Source organism: Nerophis ophidion, linkage group LG14, assembly GCF_033978795.1.
Source record: "Nerophis ophidion isolate RoL-2023_Sa linkage group LG14, RoL_Noph_v1.0, whole genome shotgun sequence".
NCBI classification, from domain to species: Eukaryota; Metazoa; Chordata; class Actinopteri; order Syngnathiformes; family Syngnathidae; genus Nerophis; species Nerophis ophidion.
Genome location: NC_084624.1, coordinates 30,918,290 through 30,942,183, shown reverse-complemented (window position 1 = coordinate 30,942,183; position 23,894 = coordinate 30,918,290). Strand labels below are relative to the sequence as shown.

General features: G+C 38.7%; 1 protein-coding gene across 4 annotated transcripts in view; it reads right to left on the bottom strand.

Annotated features, from left to right (window-relative positions):
* The window catches only part of clcn2a (chloride channel, voltage-sensitive 2a), a 165,262-nt gene that overhangs the window by 8,208 nt on the left and 133,160 nt on the right, over positions 1-23,894 (bottom strand). For 2 of the 4 annotated variants that reach the window (XM_061920376.1, XM_061920373.1), the window contains exons 12-20: positions 21,472-21,574; positions 21,226-21,384; positions 21,082-21,151; positions 20,890-21,000; positions 14,311-14,524; positions 14,095-14,228; positions 8,526-8,701; positions 8,060-8,177; positions 7,909-7,988 (exon numbers count right to left, since the gene is read on the bottom strand). In XM_061920376.1, the coding sequence (XP_061776360.1) occupies positions 7,909-7,988; positions 8,060-8,177; positions 8,526-8,701; positions 14,095-14,228; positions 14,311-14,524; positions 20,890-21,000; positions 21,082-21,151; positions 21,226-21,384; positions 21,472-21,574 (1,165 nt within the window). The remainder of the gene's footprint in view (positions 1-7,908; positions 7,989-8,059; positions 8,178-8,525; positions 8,702-14,094; positions 14,229-14,310; positions 14,525-20,889; positions 21,001-21,081; positions 21,152-21,225; positions 21,385-21,471; positions 21,575-23,894) is intronic. The other 2 variants (XM_061920375.1, XM_061920374.1) reach the window with 2 other exon arrangements.

Below are 23,894 nucleotides of genomic sequence, written 5' to 3'. Positions count from 1 at the left end.
TTCAGCAAAAATATGGCAATATCGCGAAATGATCAAGTATGACACATAGAATGGACCTGCTATCCCCGTTTAAATAAGAAAATCTCATTTCAGTAGGCCTTTAATGTGTTATTAGAGTGTGTAGTTAATTCCTATACGACATATTTCTGCTCAAACTCTTGATAGATATGTCCCAACACAGCATCTACATGTACATATAAATTAAAAAAATATATAAAAATACCTCCCTCTATCAAAATGTAAAAATATAGATGAAGGCATCCTGAAATGACAAAAAGCTGGCAAGTTTGTATTAATAATGAAAAAAAACAAAACAGTTATATATATATATATATATATATATATATATATATATATATATATATATATATATATATATATATATATATATATATATACACATACATGTACATATATACATTTATATATGTATGCATACATCTATATACATATATGCTGTATATATATATACACAGTTGTGATCAAAAATATTCAACCCCCACACAATTTTGGTGTTTTAGCAAGTTGGACATTTATTCCGTATTTTGTTTATAGTCATATCAAATAAAGATGCATTAAATAGACAAATGCAACTTGAATTACAACATTACATTTTGTGACATACCAAACAGTGTCATTTCCCTTAATATCTCATTGACAAAATTATTCAAGCCCTTGAAGATTATAACTCTTAAGAACAGAATTTGAATAAGGTCTTTTCAATCAGGCGTTGAAAACACCTGTCGATGTGATTAGAACCATAACGAGCAACAATTAAACTGATTGAAAAAGATTGTGATGCTCAGCTTCTTGTAGATGGTCAATGGTGTACTTGCAACATAGTGAAGTCCAGGGAGTGGTCAAAGAAGTCAAGAGGAGGTAATTTCTCTTCATAAGAAAGGATATGGATATAAGAAAATAGCAAAGACATTACACATTCCAAGAGACACAGTTGGGAGCATAATTTGCAAGTTTAAAGCTAAAGGCACAGTGGAAATACTACCTGGACGTGGTAGAAAGAGAATGCTGTGTCCAACTGCTGTCCGGTATTTGAAGCGTACAGTGGTGAAAAAACCCCAAGTAACAGCTGAGGAACTACAACAGGACATTGCAGAGGGGGGAACGCAGGTTTCGTCCCAGACAATAAGGCGCGCACTACGAGATGAAGGCCTCCATGCCAGAACTCCCAGGCGCACTCCACTGATGACTACCAGGCACAAGAAAATAGACTCCAGTATGCCAAAAATCATCTGGACAAACCCCAAAGGTTTTGGGAAACTGTTCTATGGAGTGATGAGACAAAAGTGGAACTCTTTGGGCCTATGAATCAACGTTATGTCTGGAGGAGAAAAAATGAAGCTTACAAAGAGAAGAACACCTTGCCTACTGTTAAGCATGGTGGGGGGGTCAATCATGCTCTGGGGCTGTTTCTCTGCCTCAGGTACCGGGAATCTCCAGCGCGTTCAAGGCATTATGAATTCTATTTCCTACCAGGATCTATTAGCTGCAAATATCATGAAGTCAGTGACGAAGCTGAGGTTTGGGAGACGTTGGACCTTCCAACAGGACAACGATCCCAAGAATACCTCCAAATCAACATCAGAGTGGTTGCAGAAGAAGGGCTGGAAGACTCTGGAGTGGTCTTCACAGTCGCCAGACCTAAATCCTATAGAAAACCTGCGGTGGGACTTGAAGAAGGCAGTTGCAGCACGCAAGCCCAAGAATATGAATGAACTGGAGGCCTTTGCCCAAGAGGAATGGGCTAAAATACCTGTAGATCGTTGCAAGAAGCTTGTATCCGGTTATGTATCACGTTTGAAGGATGTAATTACTGCCAAAGGGTGTTCTACTAAGTACTAAAGATGCATGTAACTAGGGGGTTGAATAATTTTGTCAATGAGATATTAAGAAAAATGTCCTTTTTTGGTATTTTGTAAAATACAGTGTTACAATTTAAGTTGCAATTGTCTATTTGACACATCTTTATTTGATATGACTATAAACAAAATACGGAATAAATGTCCAACTTGCTAAAAAAACAAAATTGTGTGGGGGTTGAATAATTTTGATCACAACTGTATGCATACACACACAAATATATATATATATATATATATATATATATATATACACACACACACACACACACACACACACACACACACACACACTCACACATGAGGCTTCACCGTGGCAGAGGGGTTAGTGCGTCTGCCTCACAATACGAAGTTCCTGCAGTCCTGGGTTCAAATCCAGGCACGGGATCTTTCTGTGTGGAGTTTGCATGTTCTCCCCGTGAATGCGTGGGTTCCTCCCACCTCCAGAGACATGCACCTGGGGATAAGTGGATTGGCAAAACTAAATTGGCCATGTTGTCTGTCTATCTGTGTTAGCCCTGCGATGAGGTGGCGACTTGTCCAGGGTGTACTCCGCCTTCCGCCCGCTTGTAGGGTCACGGGGGGCGCTGGAATAAGCGTTAGAAAATGGATATATATATATATATATATATATATATATATATATATATATATATATATATATATATATATATATATATATATATATATATATACGTACACACATATACATATATATATATATATATATATATATATATATGTAGGTGTGGGAAAGAATCACAAGACTACTTCATCTCTACAGATCTGTTTCATGAGGGGTTCCCTCAATATCCTGATGATTGAGGGAACCCCTCATGAAACAGATCTGTAGAGATGAAGTAGTCTTGTGATTTTTTCCCACACCTACATATTGCGCTCTACCACGGTATCGAGCACTATTATCTGGATAATCCAATCAAGACATATATATATATATATATATATATATACACACACATACATACATACATACATACATACATACATATATACATATATATATATATATATATATATATATATATATATATATATATATATATATATATATATATATATATATATATATATATATATACACATACACACACATATATAAATATATATATATAATATATATTTATAACCTGGGGATAGGTTGATTGGCAACACTAAATTGGCCTTAGCGTATGAATGTGAGTGTGAATGTTGTCTGTCAATCTGTGTTGGCCCTGTGATGAGGTGGCGACTTGTCCAGGGTGTACCCCACCTTCCGCCCGATTGTAGCAGAGATAGGCGCCAACACCCCCCGCGACCCCAAAAAGGGAATAAGCGGTAGGAAATGGATGGATATATATACACACATATTTGAAAAAATTCCAATTGGAGTATCAAAGCCAAATATATGGCCAGAAATAGAGAAAAAAATGACAAAAAGGTTATCAATAAACTACTTGCTCACATATCTTATTTATTTGTATTTTAATGATCCAACACTACTAAACATCGATTATCCTGACTTCCAAAATAATCAATATAAACATGACAAGACTAATATACAGAAAATATTGCTACATTCCACTAATAAACTAAATCTAATAACGTAAATTCATTGATTTGCACACAAAGTTACTAAAGATGAAGTATATGTATATATGTGTATGTGCATGTGCATATAGTACATATATACAGTATAGAGATATACACATATATACATAAATATATATATATATATATATATGTACATAAATATATATATATATATATATATATATATATATATATATATATATATATATATATGCTTTGGAGCACCTGCCTTGAAATTAAACAATATTTGCCTTGGTTCTTGTCAGACTTAGACTTGGATTAAGTTTGTTTCTTCGATGCAGAAAATGTTTGGAACGAGCCCGGCGTGGACGTGAGTACATGTTTAATTTATTTAATAAACAAACACACTACAAAAAGGCAAACCAAGGACGCGCCCAATGGCGGATAATAAATTAGACTAATCAAAACAAAACTAGCACAATGGCATGACTTAAGACATGAAACAAAAGAGTGCACTGTGGCATAAATACAAAACTATACTTGCACTAAGGCATAAATACAAAACTTACTGTGACCAAAACAGGGGGCATGGATGGCAAGGTGTTCGAAGGCATGAAGGAGGTGAAGCATGGGTAGAAGTGAAGATGCCAGGACGAAGACAAGAAAAAGAATGACTTAAATAGCAGCTGTGATAATTAGTGAAAACAGGTGTGAGGCTGGGGACAGGGACGTGACTAGGAGACCAGGTGAAACTAATGGGTTGCCATGGAGACTAAAACAAACCAGGAAGTGCAAAGACAGAACTAAATGTCCAAAAAACTAAACATAACCTGACCAAACATGGCAAAAAACAAAACATAATCTTACAGGCGTGACAGTGCTGTTCTAACTTGCCTTGATGCCCTAAAATATGAACCCTCCTTTAACTTGCCTTGACCTTAAAAAGTTAAAATTCAAGGTTTGTATATACATACACGCACACACACACACATATATATATATATATATATATATATATATATATATATATATATATATATATATATATACATATACTGTATTACATTTTTTACACATACATATACTGTATTACATTTTTTACACATTTTCTGTATAAATGTGCCCCACCCAAGTCAAAATAATAGCCAAATCTAGTCCAAAACATGCATATCAAATTTCTTATAAGTGATGTTTTTATGATCTCCTGACAGTAATATATTTCCTTAGAGCTTGTTTATGAATGGCCCTTTTGAACGGCTCTTTTACGGAAACAATGAGAACCGATTTGCAGATGTGTGCTGTTTGTTCGGGAGCCATTTATTCATTCACATGTGGATCGGTAATTGCCCGACTGGCGACTGAACCAGAAAATGTGCATTTTTATACACTTTTGATTTTATTTTTGGATGGATTGTTTTGATATGGATATGTAAAGAAGTTCATGTGTTCACACACCAGAGTGGTAAAATTTTGTATTGACATTTTTATTATTTCTTACATTTTTATATAATATGTGAATACCTTTTCCTTGTGTTAAAATGCTCTAGTGCTACAAGATTTTTTAGGTGAGGGAAAATATATGTAAATATATCTGAAAAATGTCCACCAATAAAGTGTAAATTGGTGTAAAGTCAAATTGTTCGGAACTTGAAAAATGTTTTCCCTTCGTTTTGTGAAAGTCTTAACGGAAGTTTGATTTTATTTAAAGTTGGAGAAGCTAGTTTTCTCTTAAAGGCTTGCTCAAGAAGTTCAACAAAATCTAGACCCCCCTAATGTCCATTACAGATTTATAGAATATTACAGTGAATGAGTCATATATATAAACTCACTGGATTATACTAACATAACAACATACCATTCCACAATATTTTTTACATTTGGGTCACATTGCTGCGATGGTGGTGTTCTCACAACGTGGAAAAGAACAGGAACAGTTTAGCATGGAGAGATGAAAGCATCAAATGTAACATTGAGCTAACAAGAACGCAACCGTTGCAGACGGCGACCAGAGAAAAAGCTATCTCAGCATTTAACCGACGTACCTTCCAAATGCTGTAGAGTGTACATTGATCGAGAAACCAAAAACAGAGTAACATCAGTGTATAAGGGGAAGTGATTAATGGTGACAGCATGTGGAAACACAAATCACAGAACAGAAACTGGTGTGTAAGAAAATTATCGTACATAGCAACCAAACGTAAACAAGGAAAAGAGCGCTGAGAACAGAAACAGACTAAAACATAGAAACACCACAACAAACACAAAACAAAACCTGGCGTGACAGGCCATGACAATATTTGTTGCATTTCGACGATTTACAAACCCTGTTTCCATATGAGTTGGGAAATTGTGTTAGATGTAAATATAAACGGAATACAAGTATTTGCAAATCCTTTTCAAATCCATATTCAGTTGAATATTATACAAAGACAACATATTTGATGTTCAAACTGATAAACATTTTTTTTTTGCAAATAATCATTAACTTTAGAATTTGATGCCAGCAACACGTGACAAAGAAGTTGGTAAAGGTGGCAATAAATCCTAATTAAGTTGAGGAATGCTCATCAAACACTTATTTGGAACATCCCACAGGTGTGCAGGCTAATTATAAACAGGTGGGTGCCATGATTGAGTATAAAAGCAGCTTCCATGAAATGCTAAGTAATTCACAAACAAGGATGGGGTGAGGGTCACCAATTTGTAAGCAAATTGTCGAACAGCTTTAGAACAACATTTTTCAACGAGATATTGCAAGGAATTTAGGGATTTTACCATCTACGGTCTGTAAACTCATCAAAAGGTTCAGAGAATCTGGAGAAATTACTGCACGTAAGCGATGATATTACGGACCTTTGAACTCTCAGGCGGTACTGGATTAAAAACCGACATATATGTGAAAAGTATATCACCACATGGGCTCAGGAACACTTCATAAAACCACTGTCAGTAACTACAGTTGGTCGCTACAGCTGTAAGCGCAAGTTAAAACGCTACTATGAAAAGCCAATGCCATTTATCAACAATACCCAGGAACGCCGTCGGCTTCGCTGGGCCCGAGCTCATCTAAGATGAACTGATGCAAAGTGGAGAAGTGTTCTGTGGTCTGACGAGTCCACATTTCAAATTATATTTGGAAACTGTGGACGTGGTGTCCTCCGGAACAAAGAGGAAAATAACCATCCGGATTGTTATAGGCGCAAAGTTCAAAAGCCAAGGTAACTTACACATCTGTGAAGGCACCATTAATGCTGGAAGGTCCATACAGGTTTTGGAGTAACATATGTCGTCATCCAAGCAACGTTATCATGGACGCCCCTGCTTATTTCAGCAAAACAATGCCAAGCCACATGTTACAACAGCGTGGCTTCGTAGTAAAAGAGTGTGGGTACTTTCCTGGCCCGCCTGCAGTCCAGACCTGTCTTATGAAGCGTAAAATACAACAGCGGAGACCCCGGACTGTTGAACGACTGAAGCTCTACATAAAACAAGAATGAGAACGAATTCCACTTTCAAAGCTTCAACAATTAGTTTCCTCAGTTCCCAAACGTTTATTGAGTATTGTTAAAAGAAAATGTGATGTAACACAGTGGTGAACATGCCCCTTCCCAACTACTTTGGCATGTGTTGCAGCCATGAAATTCTAAGTTAATTATTATTTGCAAAAAAATATAAGTTTATGAGTTTGAACCTCAAATATCTTGTCTTTGTAGTGCATTCATTTGAATATGGGTTGAAAAAGATTTGCAAATCATTGTATTCTGTTTATATTTCTATTTTGGTTTCATCTGACCACATGACATTCTCCCAATCCTCTGCTGTATCATCCATGTATCCATTTTGGTATAAACTCAACTCGTCATGTTTGGAGGAAGAAGAATACTGAGTTGCATCCCACGAACACCACACCTACTGTGAAGCATGGGGGTGGAAACATCATGCTTTGGGGCTGTTTTTCTGCTAAGGGGACAGGACGAATGAATGGGGCCATGTATCGTGAGATTTTGAGCCAAAACCCCCTTCCATCAGCGAGAGCTTTGAAAGGTTGACCAAATACTTATTTTCCACCATAATTTACAAATAAATTATTTAAAATTCCTACAATGTGAATTCCTGGATTTTTTTCCACATTCTGTCTCTCACAGTTGAAGTGTACCTATGATGAAAATTACAGACCTCTGTCATCATTTTAAGTGGGAGAACTTGCACAATCGGTGGCTGACCAAATACCTTTTCCCCCCACCGTATGTCCCCTTTAAGCGCCTTATAATCCGGTGCGCCTTTTGTATGAAAAAAGACCTGACTAGACCCGTTCATCAGCAGTGCGCCTTTTAATCCGGTGTGCCAGAAAATACTGTAGTCAGAGGCCAGAAAGACCCACAATGCATTGTGTTCACAAAAGTACGTCACATTTTCAAGCCAAATACGACTTGCATGCTGAGGCGCCTGACCCCCGCCCTTCCATGCCCCGAAAACTCACTTGATCCTTGACCTCTCCCGCACTCGCTCTCACCTCCAGCAGCTCCTTGTCTTGCTCGACGCAGGAGAGCGTCTGAGAGCCTCGGGGAGGAAAAAAGCATTAATCATCTCTTGAATGATTCATTGTTGCTGCGTTGGCAGCGGTGACGTACTGCTTGGCGTGTCAGCGTTGCTGATTGCGGACACGCTTTTCAGAGCCGATTTGAGAGGCAGCTGCTGGCTGTTGGAGACCACTGCTGGGCTGAAGGAGGAGGACTCCTCAGTGGAGATCTGGATGGACAACACATTAACAAAAGGGTGCCACAGACACAAGCATGCACAGGCATATATAAGAAAGAAAGGAAATAAAGGAGGGTGTGCGAAGCAAGAACCAAGGAGACAGCACAGGTGAGGGCACAGACGAGAGACACACAAGACAAGAGTGTTAATGTCAATAAAGAGGATGTTAAATCGATCAAAGCACTTACCAACGCCGTGTTTCATACCCTCCACCTGTGCCTTTACCGATCGCTACATGCGTCACACATGCCGGGTCTTGCTCTAGTGCTACCGTTCCCACCCCCAGCCGGGCTACCCACCCCCACCCCGGGGGTCACCTCACACCTGTTGGGTGCTCACCAAGAAGCGGACCCCTTGATGAGCGTTGTCGCTGGCCAGGCTGGGCAGGTGTTCGTTGGCGTCACTGTCCAGGGCCAGTTGGTGCAGGTACTCCAGGCGGCGCTGGCGGCCCAGCTGGAGCGAGAGCAGAGACTGCAGCTGCAGCTTCTCGATGGAGCCCAGCAGGATCATGGAGTCTGGAGCAGGAGGAAAGTATGTGATAAATACTCTAGGGCAGGGGGTTCATTTTTGTACGTTACAGCTAAAACCACGCCTCATATACGCAGGAGACCCCGTTTTTGGGAAGAAACGCATGTAAATTACAAAAAAAATGAATGACAGACCGCTTCATATGAAAAATTTTTTCCAGCCCCTTCCTGCTCTGTTACTGATAAAAGCATAATGGCAAATTTCTAACAACATTTTCAATATCATCTGTGGCATGCATTGTTAGTGCTCGGCTTGTAAACAGCCATCCCGGGATTGGATCCTGGTCAAACTTTTAATAATTAAACTGTATGTTTTAATCTTGTTAAATGTGTTATTTTGCACTAAATAATAAGTCATTAAACAAATTATCTCTGATTAATTTGTTTTAGATCAAAATACCAAATTCAAGTTTGATTTCAAAAAGTATAAAAAATTGTTTCACATAAATAAAAAAAGTGAAACATTTTTTGTTAAAATTCTGCTTCGGGCCCCAATTTGACAAGGAGTGGCCCGGCTAAAACAAATTTAATGCGCATCAATATATGCTAAGCCAGTGGTCCCCAACCACCGGCCACAGAATAATCTTTTATAAATTTTTTATTTTTCAATTTTTTTTAATTTTTTTATTATTAAATCAACATAAAAAACACAAGATACACTTTTAATTAGTGTACCAACCCAAAAACCTCCCTTTTTCATGACAAAAACCTCCCTTTTTCATGACAAAGAAAAAAAAAAAACACCCCCAACCCCCACCCCGCCGGTCCGCGGGACAAATTATCAAATGTGACCGGTCCGCAGCTACAAAACGGTTGGGGACCACTGTGCTAAGCTATATGAACTTGTTTTATTTATCTTAGCTTTTGTGTTATAGGTGACAAAGCAAATAGTTGTATCTAAACCTTATTAATAATGATCTCATTTAAAATGTCAGAACATGTCGAGGGCAAATAAAAATCCGTGTGCAAAAAATAACCCTTGGGCTGCACTTTAGACACCCTTGCCCTAAGGAAACTAAACTCCAGCTCATTTGACTATAACTATACTTAATACAAGCTGTATAGCTCGGTTGGTAGAGCGGGCGTGTCAGCAACTTGTGGGTTGCAGGTTCAATCCCTGCTTCTGCCATCCTAGTCAATGCCGTTGTGTCCTTGGGCAAGACATTTTACCCACCTGCTCCCAGTGCCACCCACACTAGTTTAATTGTAACTTAGATATTGGATTTCACTATGTAAAGTGCTTTGAGTAACTTGAGGAAAAAGCGCTCTATAAATATACAACATATTCCTACACTACTTACCTTTGGGACTGATTTGATGCCCATGACTCCAATTATAATAATTTTTTTTCAGTAAAGCACCAAAAATAATAATGTTTTAAAAGTTTTAGTTATTGGCCTGGTTAAAGGAGCCATATGTAGGCAGAAATGGTACTGCAATCATGGACAAAATTCTGTAGTCCCCTCCCCCTCTCCCTAACTGAGCCGAATCCAGCTCGATAGACTAGGCTACTAGATACAAGGGGGACGCCGTGGCGAAGTTGGGGGACTGGCCGTGCCAGCAATCTGAGGGTTACTGGTTCAATCCCCACCTTCTACCATCCTAGTCACGTCCGTTGTGTCCTTGAGCAAGACATTTCACCCTTGCTCCTGATGGGTCCTTGGTTAGCGCCGTGCATGGCAACTCCCGTCATCAGTGTGTGTGTGTTTGTGCTTGTGTGTGTGTGTGTGTGCGTGCGTGTGTGTGTGTGTGTGTGCGTGTGTGAATGGGTGAATGTGGAAATAGTGTCAAAGCGCTTTGAGTTCCTTAAAAAAAGGTAGAAAAGCGCTATACAAGTACAACCCATTTACCATTTACTCCGAGGAACTTCAAACTTCCACCGCCTCTTACTAGGGGTTGAGGTGCTGAGGTTTCAGGAAGAAGCACGTCGTGCTTGTGTACAATATATCACAACATACGGCAATCAAGTGGTTATTGTCAGTACTATTAGAAAACACAGACTAAAACAAACTACAACCAACGCTAGCAATTGTTATCCAGCCATCGATTTTCTACCGCTTGTCCCTTTTCGGGTCGCGGGGGTGCTGTAGCCTATCTCAGCTGCATTCGGGCGGAAGGCGGAGTACACCCTGGACAAGTCGCCACCTCATCCCAGGGCCAACACAGATAGACAGACAACATTCACTCTCACATTCACGCATCCATCCATCCATTTTCTACCGCTTATTCCCATTTGGGGTCGCGGGGGGCGCTGGCGCCTATCTCAGCTACAATCGGGCAGAAGGCGGGGTACACCCTGGACAAGTCGCCATCTCATCGCAGGGCCAACACAGATAGACAGACAACATTCACACTCACATTCACACACTAGGGCCAATTTAGTGTTGCCAATCAACCTATCCCCAGGTGCATGTCTTTGGATGTGGGAGGAAGCCGGAGTACCCGGACGGGAACCCACGTAGTCACCGGGAGAACATGCCAACTCCACACAGACTGGTGAAAATAAGTAGAGCATGCTTAGCAGCCTAATGTATGGCTAAAACCAAAGAAGAGACCTTTTATCAAGGTACCATATTTCCTTGAATTGCCGCAGGTCATTTAGTATGCACCTGCCTTGAATTACTGCTGGGTCAAACTCGCTTCCCAAAATAATTTGCGCATGTTTAGTATTACCGCCTGGTCAAACTCGTGACGTCACGAGTGACACTTCCCCTGTCATCATTTTCAAAATGGAGGAGGCTGATTTCAATACCGGTAATTTGAAATCGCATAAAGGGAAGAAGATTAGGAGCTATTCAGTAGGATTTAAGGTCCAAGCTTACATCACACTCAAATGTTTACTGCATACCTTTGGTAACTGCCGGAGTGAGAAGAGGTTTTAAAATAATTTGCGCATGCTTACTTTTACCGCATGCCTTCGGTAAGCGCAGGAGTGAGAAGAGGTTTTAAATTAATTCGTGCCCCAGCGGCAATTGAAGGAAATACGGTATGCCTATAGGCCAGTGGTTCTCAAATGGGGGTACGCGTACCCCTGGGTGTATTTGAAGGTAGGCCAAGGGGTATGTGAGTTTTTTTCCTTTGATGGGTTTGAGTCGGGTGACCTACAACCCTGATCTCTACTTCTACCAGTAGGGACTTCCTACCATATGTCATCATTGTGTTTACACTTCCTCCTAAAAATCAAATGCTGCTATCCCTTAAGTTCCTCTGTGATCTGGTGGTAAGAACCCACATTCTCTGGAGATTTTGTGATGGACATGTACACTTTTGACCTTAGTAGAATAATCCGCTAAAGCAGTGGTTCTCAAATGGGGGTACGCGTACCCCTGGGGGTACTTGAAGGTATGCCAATTGGTACGTGAGGTTTTTTTTTTTAAGATTCTAAAAATAGCAACAATTCAAAAATCCTTTATAAATATATTTATTGAATAATATTTCAACAAAATATGAATGTAAGTTCATAAACTGTGAAAAAAAAATACAAAAATGCAATATTCAGTGTTGACAGCTAGATTTTTTTGTGGACATGTTCCATAAATATTGATGTTAAAGATACATTTTTTTGTGAAGAAATGCTTAGAATTAAGTTCATAAATCCAGATAGATCTCTATTGCAATCCCCAAAGAGGGCACATTAAGTTGATGATTACTTCTATGTGTACAAATCTTTATTTATAATTGAATCACTTGTTTATTTTTCAACAAGTTTTTAGTTATTTTTATATTATTTTTTTTCAAAATAGTTCAAGAAAGACCACTTCAAATGAGCAATATTTTGCACTGTTATACAATTTAATAAATCACAAGCTGATGAAATAGTGCAGTAGATTACTTCTTTATCTCTTTTTTTCAACCAAAAATGCTTTGCTCTGATTACGGGGTACTTGAATTAAAAAAATGTTCACAGGTTTCAAACGTTTCAGATTGCCATATAACTTGGTACATCTAGTCCACAATATGCAAACACGAATGACAAATTATTTTATCATGTGATTTGGCTGTCTCCATACGTTTGACATTGCCATGACAGTCGTGCTAATGTTGGAACCCATTTCCTCAGCGTATCAGCGTATTGAGAACAAAACAGGCACTAACACTACCCATATCCACATAGGTTTTATTATAGAAAATATATTTTGCCCCGTCAGTTCGAATACACATCGACATTAGCCTATGTGTCGATGTTCATTGACCGGGCTAGCATGCTAAGCATTCGTTGCACGAACATACTAGCTTTATTAGACAAGATCAAAAACTGTATAATTTACATACGAAATATCCGTTTCTCTTTATTACAAGTAATAAGACAACCTAAATGCCTGACTTACCTATCAAGGAGAAAATGACCAAGTTTGGCGTCAAAAAAATCTTCTCCGCCTTCAATCCTCGTTTTGTTCCTTTGTCATGAATAAGTTGAGAATCGTAACGACGCCTTTTAGATTTACTAAGGTCTGACATGTTTAGTAACTTTACCGGGGGCAGTAGCTAGACAAAGATGGTGGTGCGTAACTGGCAACCTGGATGTGACACACTCATGGACTTTCTTATTGGTCAAACGGTGGAGGCCGGGGCATCAAAATTAAAACAACGACAAGATTTCGGGGCTGTAAATCTAAATTTGAAATGAGCGTTATCAATTAGAGCTATTTGAAAAGAACATGATTTAATAATGCCTTCTGACACATCAGGGCCATTTAATGATGACTTGACAGGAAATTCCTACATATGGCTCCTTTAAGGCTGCAATACACTGATTTCAAATGCTACATTTCACACCTCATCATTGGACAAAATTCTTAATAATATAAGTTTTCGTTTTAGGATTAAACAATAATAATAATTTAAAATACTTTTCAATTGAAATGTTTGTATCAATGATTACATCAAACGTTGCAAAGATTTTATGCGAATAAAGTGATTTTGATTAATGATATTTACAAAAATCACACAAAATGTTAATCAATCTGATAAAAGAAAATAAAGCAACTCCAACAGACTACCAGCCTCTACAATACTTTACAAAGCAATTGAAAATACATTTAAATACAATACTTATTTGTTTTCATTGTATTGTGAATTTTTGTTGATACGTTGCACTTTTTATAGACTTTTAGGAGAGAGGTCGTTTTGGTACCTTGTGGTAAAAAGTGTAACTTTATTTTTAACGGGCCTCAATGAGGGATCGTTTCACACCATCAGCACTTGTGTAATGTTTTTATTCTGCAATTTCCGTAGCTGATCTTTTATCTTACTCTGTCCCTGCCTAATGTTGCTGTCCTTTACTTCTGCACGAGACAGCACCCAGGTAACCAAGTAAAAAGAATAAGTAAAACTAATAAGAGATTACTGTCCCACCATTCTATAATTTTTCTTTAATTTACCTCTGGATTCAACAAGTGCGAGCGTCTTAAGCTGACCAGTCAGCAGCATCTCCTGCAGCTCCCGGTAGGAAGAGGTCAGCGTGATGTAGCGCACATCCCGCACCATGATGTCTTCCACGCGGATATTATACTTCCTGCAAAAGGGCAAAAGAGAGAGAGAGAAAGAGCGAGGTTAAGTGAAGGATAAGAGCATTGGACAAAACGGCCGAGACCCACTCCTGATGCCCCATTCCCAGCTCTGGAAGATAGGGCAGCTTCTTGATGCGGATGATGGAGTCGTACAGCGACGGCTGGAGCGACTGGGCCACGGCGTTGGCCAGGATCACCGCGATCATTACAGGCAGGATGTGCGAGATCTGACCGGTCAGCTCAAAGACAATGACCGCTGTGGACACGGTGTGGGTGACCGCCCCGGACAGCGCCGCCGCACCTGCGGAAAGAAGGAGGGAAGTGGTTTCTTTCCGTGGTCTCTAAATCAATATTTTATTCATCATTATGGAGTAATAGCGGGCATAGATTTAATTTGATAGGTCACTGCGGACCACTTTATAATGAGACCCCTATACTACTCATTGAATCTTTTTTTTTTGCCCTCAAATGACACAATGACGGATTTCTTTTGCCAGTCTAAACGCTCCAAAGTGGTTCAAATCTGATCTTTTGGCATCAGATTCAGGCAATATCAGGAAGTAGTCCAATTCCCATTGGAATCAGATACTTTCAAATGGGACTTCAGCCTAAATGGAAATGCAACCTGAATGCTACCGGTATGCTACATAATTTCCCAATCGGAAATGGCTATTCCTTCACAAAATCCGGTTTAGCAAATTATTTTTTTGACAGACAAATTTTCGGTGCATTACTAGTCAATAGCGCACAAATAATAGGCTATATGTAATTGTGATAAATTATACCATATACAATTTTCTTGTACGATTGTAAAATAAAAATGTATTTGTATATGGTCACGAAATCCTTTAGAGCAGTGGTTCTCAAACTTTTTTCAGTGATGTACCCCCTGTGAAAATGTTTTTAATTCAAGGACCCCCTAACCAGAGCAAAGCATTTTTGGTTGAAAAAAAGAGATAAAGAAGTAAAATACAGCACTATGCCATCAGTTTCTGATTTATTAAATTGTATAACAGTGCAAAATATTGCTCATTTGTAGTGGTCTTTCTTGAACTATTTGGAAAAAATTATATAAAAATAACTAAAAACTTTTTGAAAAATAAATAAGTGTGTGGAGGGGTGTGGTCGACGGATCCCCTGCGGGCGGGGCATGCGCAGGAGCCGGTTGTGAAGCGATGACAGGTGAGGAGATTTCTCAGCTGGAACGAGTTGTCTAATCCCCTGTCTCTTTATCGGGAGTGCCGAGACCATGAGCGGGGTCTACTCTACCCACCTCTGCTCGGGGCTAACATTCTCCGATTTTCACCTGGACTACAAAATTGAGGGCGTGCCGTGATGGCTTTACTTTTAACGTCCACTACAACATGTCATCGCGCCCGCCTTTACACCATGCTATCTGCGTGCTGGGCAGATGCATGCATTTCGCTGCTTCTATCGTCACGAGTACGAGATTACAAGCATACTTGCTCAACAGCCATACAGGTTGCACTGAAAGTTGTGATATAGACAACTTTAACATTCTTACTAATATGTGCCACACTGTGAACCCATACCAAACAAGAATGACAAACACATTTCCGGAGAACATCCTCACAGTAACACAACATAAATGCAACACAACAAATACCCAGACTCTTCCTGACTATATTATACATCCCCCCCCCCACCCCCACCCCTCCGTGCGTCAGTTGAGGTGGGCGGGGTTGGGGGCGCTGGGGTGTATAACATAGTCAGGAATAGTCATGGATGCAAAGGATTCTGGGTATTTGTTGTGTTGCGTTAATGTTGTGTTACTGTGAGGATGTTGTCCCGAAATGTGTTTGTCATTCTTGTTTGGTGTGGGTTCACAGAGTGGCGCATATTAGTAAGAGTGTTAAATGTGTATATATCACAACTTTCAGAGTGGCCTGTATGGCTGTTGAACAACTATGCCTTGCAGTCGTGTACGTCCATCTGTGGAAGCTACATACAACATGTTACTGGGCTGGCAAGCTGTTTGTACATGTTGTAGAAGGCGTCAAAGGCAGTGGCTTCATAGCACGCCCTTATATTTGTATCTGAGTGACCATCAGCAGATATTCGCGAGAATGGTTGCTTTGAGAATTCAGGAACCTCCCAGTAAATTTGGGAGGGTTGACAAGAGTAATTCTGTCAAGCGGACTTCAAGTAAAAGTTGCGGGCCGGGTGTCTAAGACTCCTGGTTTACACATAGCACAAAGCAAAAAAAAACTATTTATGCTGTGTTATTTCATTTAAAATTTCAAAAGAGTTTTGTGGCTCCCATTGTCTTCTTTATTTTGTGAAACGGGTCAAAATGGCTCTTTGAGTGGTAAAGGTTGCCACTCAAAGAGCCATTTTGACCAAGGCCAGAGTTATGGAGAGGGGGGGTCTTCGTGTAAAAGGTATTTAAGGACAGTGGTCCGCGAAGACAGCAGAAAAGTGATTAGGTGCATAGTTTTTCTCCTGGAAGATGCAGGTTCCAGTCTGAGGCTCGCTGAAACAAATAAAGCTTTTTGTACGACGATTCCTCGTTGGCATCTTCTTGGCTCATCACCCATCGCACGACCAACAAATATACAACATAATACATGAATGTATATACAGTGTATATATATATATATATATATATATATATATATATATATATATATATATATATATGTAGTTGAAAAATAAGAATAATCATTCATACATTACATTACATTCATTTTCACATTAAGAAAACACACATTTTAAAGGGATGGTGAACATATCGATGGTGGCGACTTCTATTTTGATTTTGTAGTAGTAGCGACTTCCTTGTCCATTTATGGGATCCGGTCAACTTCATTTGTTTTTACTTTACACACATTGGGGCCACATTGGCACCTGTGTGCGTATACACTAGAGTCTGATAAAGATCACATTTTACTTGCAGTGTGAAAAGTCAGCGGGAAAAATCGTATTTAGAAAAAATCCGATTCGGGACACTTTAATAAATATGAAAATATGATGACCCAGCATGAAGTACTAAATACTGTATTGACCTGAATATAAGACAATATAAGACAAACACTCTTTTTCCAAGACACCTTTTTGTAACAATTATTTTTAAGACTAAATTAGCTTGATTCTTTTGGTATCTTATTGTACTAAGATCCCAAATAAAAACTGTTAAAATATAAATTTGTGTGTGCTATTATTTTGCATGTTGCAAGGGATCAACTAATGTCTGGTATACAATTGATACAAAGTGCTGGCCTATTTAATTTACTATTTTGCGTGTACTACCGACTTTCACCATGGTCCAAAGCAGCCACATTTTCTGGGCAGTATAGAAACAGTCCTGTGGTGCGATGTAGACCAGCGCTTCTAAACCTTCTTAACCTCACGGCCCAACTTTTCCCCTTCAGAGGAACCACTTAAAAATCTACGGTTAATTAATAATCTTACTATTGATTTTAGTGATATGCAATAATTATATCTAAAATATGTACAATTTAATAGGATAAACCTTGTCAAATTATATGACAGCATGCGCTAATCACACGGATTATTTTAAGGTTTAGGTCAGGCTGATTACAAAAATAAGTGCTAATCAAATATACTACAAAAGTAGGCACTCATGAATACTATGAAATATAAATTAACATGCAATTGAGCTGCACTAAAATGAATCATCCACCCATCCATCTTTCTACAACCTGTCCATATCGGGGTTGCACGAGATGCTGGAGCTTATCTGAACTGCATTATCTCTTGTAATTAAATTAATAAAATGCGCAAATGAAAATACTGTTTCACCACTTCAGTCATAATTTTTTCGCTTAAGAAACTTCTCAATGACTTTAGCGCAAGACTTCTTCTGTTTGTTTGAGATTGTCATTAGTGCCCTAAGTGGTGGAAAAGTGTATTACAAATGAGTACTGCTGTGGCCCATACAGCTAAGAAACAGATATTTTTTTGGCGGCTCATCAATAGGTAAGAAAACCTTACCTAGACAACAGAACCTACTTTGTAGCACTGTGATAGTGTGCTGGAATCATCCAGAATCTAGAAAATGCAGTGTATAGGAGATATATTGATTCATTTTGGTGTCTGCCTGTAACTCAACCAGCAGCTGAAAAATGGCATTGCTGGATTGACAATATGTCTGTTTTTTTCCAACATGTTGACGCGCACACAGACGGACACTGATCGCCTCTTATCACAATGACCGCAGCACAGCCATTTGTACGTACCCTTCAGACTTGCTTAATAAATACAGTACACAGCAGCAGTTTTAGATTTGCTAAATCACAATGCGTGTGCTAAATGTGCCACAAATGTCTCAATATTTCACGACAATTGTTATAAGTTTCTTGAATTTTATAATATTTCCTGTACAGCACTTTTATTTTCAGTTCCACTTCTGATTTGTCCTCTATTCATTTGGTCTGAGTGTTGTCAATCAGGACACACCTGTGTCTGGTTGCCAATCAGGATGCTTCTCTGCTGCTGCGATCTGGACGGGGCTGGACATTTGCTTTGCACTTCATCCGCCAATTTGTTCTTTATACACTTACCAGCTGCACATAAGTATTTTCCCTAATAAAGAAGGCTTGTTCATGCACTTTCCTGCGGTCTCTGCATCCCAGAGTACAGACAAATTGCATCTCCTCCTCCCAGTACTGTGGGCGTTCTGATAATTAGCAATTTTAATGTACCATTCACATTTGAGTAGCCTCTGAAGTTATAAGACAAATCCTCACACATTATTATTGCAATTATTAATAGCATAAGCATTCATCAAATTATTGACTAAATATCGTATTAACCTGGATATAAGACGAGCCCTATTTTTAAGACCCTTTTTTTCAAAAAAAAAAAAAAAATTTTTTAGGACAAAATAAACGTTTATAACATTTCTAAACAGAGAACATTTCAAAAATCACTAATAGCGGAGGACTATATATTGTTTAATCTCCTTAGACCAGTGGTGTTTAAACCCATTTTATATCAGGGGCCACATGGAGAAAAATCTGGTAAAATCCTGGCACAATAAATTCAAAATAAAGAAAACTTAAGATTTTTTTCTTTGTTTAAAAATAGAACAAGCAAGTACATACCTACATACTCCAAGTTTGTCCATCCACACGCACATTTACGGTACAAACATACACATATTGTACTTATACATTCACTGTACAAACAAACAAACATACATATACCGTACATATACATTTACTGTACAAACATTCATTTACACATTCTGTTCATATACAAGTACATATACATACATACACTCATGCACATAATCACATTTCATCAAACATATATCAACGTTGTTGCCCTAGGGTAAACTGGGTAACACATGGCATACTGACAAAGCTTAACCCATTGTTACTATAACAATCTACAAGATTAATATAGGTTGCCTCTCTCTCTTCCCCTCCATTCTTCGGTATTCCTTTTTTTTTTTTTTAAATCTTTCTAGTTATCATTATGTATACGTATTGTTGCATTTGAACAACTGTATTGTTGATAATAGAGGTAAACTATTGGCATTGTTCATGATCAATTGTGTTTTTTCTATTGGTATTTGGATTGCTCCAGTTGTAGTGTAAAAATGCTCATTCTCATTTCTATGTTATCATTTATTTCGCTAACTGCTTCTTTACTATCACTTTTACGATCATATTTTTACATATCGTATGTGCTGGTGTTGTTCTATTGTTGTTGTTATTATTGTTGTGTTTGCTGTTGTTGTTTTTGTCTCTCTGTCTAATCCCCCTCTTATCCCCACAATTTCCCCCTCTGTCTTCCTTTTTTTCTCTTTCTATCCCCTCCTGCTCCGGCCCGGGTGCACCAGATGATAATATGAATACATTTAATAAAGTTAAATTCAAATAAGGCAACAAGAGGAGTATCCTTCACTTCTCTTTTGTAAAGTAAATCTGAACAGCCGATTTGGGCTCTACATCAACTATATGAATTGCCTGAGAAGCTGGACAGGACAAAAAAAATAAGAGAACAAGCACATTCTGAAAATGTACAAATCATCATGTTGTTTTTTTACAGTTAAATGTTGCTGTAAATAGTATTCTATCTTCATTTGTCGTTATTTAATCTTTCTGAATAAACGATGTGATAATGTTCATCAGTCAGTTAATTTTCAATTTATCATGACAAAAAAGTAATATCAAAATCTAATTACATGATGTTATTTATGTCGTTTGCCCATTTTCCTCGACTGGAGCACTAACATCACGTGGTTTATTATTATTTTATTTTTTACATATGTAGCATAATCTACAAAGATACAAAGAATTGCTATTACGACATCTAGTGGACACATTTAGAACAGCAGTTTCTTTCATTCAAAAATTTCGGCTTGTTTTTATACTTAGCAAACTAATCCCGCGGTCCGGATAAAACCTGTTCGCGGGCCGTACGTTTGACACGCCTGCCTTAGACAGACAGCTGCGATATAATGTAGAACAGATTTTCTATTACAGGTTAGCCCAAAATGTGATGTTGCACCTAAGTGGGATCAATTTTAATCAGTCATATCCCATAAACTGCCATGAGGTGATAAAAATGTCGCGGTGGCAACAGCTGAAGGAAGGAAAATTGCTTATAAGGCCCAATTAGATAGAATATGAAGACACTCGGAATGAAATAAATGGAAACCAGACAATGACTCACCCACGACTGCGTAACCGCCGGGAACTATGGGATACACGCTGCCGTCAGCATGTATACCATCAGGAAACATGGTAGCCATGACCTCTCCAACAAGCCTGCCAAATGCAGCACCTGGCCAGGTTCAATAAAAAGATTCTTTTTTATGATGTTATCCATGGACCAACTTGCCATTCCATGCAGGAAGCTCCTCACCAATGAGGAAAACCGGCATGAAGGCCCCGCATGGAACGGGCATGGTGGTGGCCACGGCTGACATCCAGAACTGAGAGGAGGGGTCACATTGAGCATATTGGGTCACCATATGCTTGTGTTTGTTAATTGGCAAGGGTGGCGCACCTTCATGACGATAAAGAGGATTAGCGTGATGAAGACGTTGACCTGGGGGTGCTTCCAACCGTGGTGGTGGTGGCTGATATAGTCGAACTCCTCGGCCACGCCCTGACGGCACCATGTGCGGTTGTCAAACAGCGCCACCAGAGACTCGTGCTGCGTCAGCTGAGGTGGCCAAGGAGAAGAAATTATGTTTTTTTTCCTTTTAAAAAAACCCTCATTATTCATTTATCGGTGGTCCTTTTTCCTCACCTGACCCGCCATGAACTGCCCAAAGCCCGGGGGGAACGTGAGGGTGGAGATCAGCAGGGTGACGAGCGCCGGGTACACCAGGCGCCTGACAGGGAGAGAAGGGCTGTGGGGTCATTAATGGGTGCACTTGTCACAAAGATAGATTTACTTTGAAGTCCAGGTGGTGAGGGAGTCGCCGCCATAAATATCTTCTGTGATGTGCGGAGAGTGACCCAATTAATGTGGCAACAGGAGATGCCGGGCCAATTTTAAGTACACATTTGGGGGCACCAAAGCAACAAGGTCAATTTAACATATTTTAAAAAAACAACTCAAATCTTGGCTTTGAACTTCAGCAAAATGTTGAACACTAGACCAAAATCTACTTTATAGAAAAAGTTACATATTAACCCCTTTTTAAAAAAAAAAACGTTTATATATGAGACCAAAACAAATAATTCCATCCATCCATTCATTTTCTACCGCTTGTCTCTTTCGGGGTCGCGGGGGGTGCTGAAGCCTATCTTGTCCAGGGTACACCCTGGACAAGTCGCCACCTCATCGCAGGGCCAACACAGATAGACAGACAACATTCACACTCACATTCACACACTAGGGTCAATTTAGTGTTGCCAACACTAAATTGGTGCATGTCTTTGGGGGTGGGTGGAAGCTGGAGTACTTGGAGGGAACCCACGCAGTCACAGGGAGAACATGCTAACTCCACACAGAAAGATCCCCACAGAAGGCTTGAACGCAGGACTTTCGTCGTGTGAGGCACACATACTAACTCCTGTTCCACCGTGCTGCCCTGGCTATTTCTGAGCCATGTCGTGTGTGAGTGGCAGAAGAAAACAAACTTGTTTGGTTGCGACCATAAGATTGTAAACCCTGAATATGAAAGAATTGTTTAACAATGAAAACATAAACGTATTTTGAATTTGACTGAATATTTCCGGAAAAACCCTGCATTCAAAAGTCTAAAGAATAATAAAGTAGTGCATTCTGTATTTATTATTGTTTAACCAGCCAACACAGATCAATAACAAGATGATGGAGAGGTTATGTCAATGAAAAATTCCTTGAGGAAATGGCATAAAGAGAATGATGACAAAATAATGTAACATGGACAAAACCTCTCCACATAATGTGTGATGCATTGATTTGTTGCTTCTGTCATAGCTCTTGGAAATGACAATAAATCACAATAAAAGTTTGACCAAATGGTTTTGCTAGTTAAATTACCAAAGTATAAAAAAAAATATATATATATATATATATATATACATATGTCTTGATTGGATTATCCAGAGAATAGTGCTCGATACCGTGGTAGAGCGCAATATATATATATATATATATATATATATATATATATATATATATATATATATATATATATATATATATATATATATATATATATATATATATATATGTATATATATATATATATATATATATTGTGTTTTTGTATTTTCCCCACAAAGGAGAATCATACGATAGGGCTGGTTGTATTATGTTTTCCTGCCACCTTAAGGAAATGGCATAAAGAGGAAGATGACATTGTAATGTAACTTTGACAACGATGGACAGAACAGAGATTTTGTTTTTGTTTTTTTGTTTTAAGCGATTCTTCTATTTATCTTGACAAAACCTCATCCAGCTGTTGATTTCTGGTGGCTAGTTAAAAATAATAAATTCTGAATTGGGTTACTTCATTAAACGTAGTGTTAACAGTGATGAACAAGATTGGGAATTGCGTTACAGAGAATCAAACCCATGTCATTTAACTTAAAAGGGATTGGCGCGAACCACTTCGCTACCCAAGGTGTGCGGGTATAAATCGGCACATGCTAGCTATTTGATAATCATGACAGAGCGGTAACCGGTTTGGATTAAGTTTGCTGTCATTCTTTTATTCTAGTGGCATTTTCAAAACTATTCTTATTCACTTTCGAGATTACGAACCAACCACAACAAAAGTCCACATTTTCAATGAAGTTTGGGCTGTTTATGAGTTGTCGAAGCAAGACTCAAGTGTCCACTGACTGTGCTAGTGACTCCACACATCTAAACTCAAAGATCCCACACCCACAAAGACATGTGACTGGTTTAAATAATGCCCAGGTGATGATTAGCAGTAGATGAAAAACATAATTACTAATCACACCCAGGTGGTGAAGACAGTGTCAAGCAGCAGTGTAAAGTAAAAACACAAACAGAACAGAAAGTGGGAACAAAACAAGAGCACAATAAAGAAAGTGAAACAAAAAACACCCAAAAACTAAACAAAGAATGGCCTGGCCTAACAGATTGTAACATTTTGTCTTTAAATCGGAAACACAACTTCCTAATATAACAATAACATAATAACAATATAACAAATATACGATTATTTTTCTTAATTCGTTATGAATTCAAGTGGCAATTGCATGAATGAG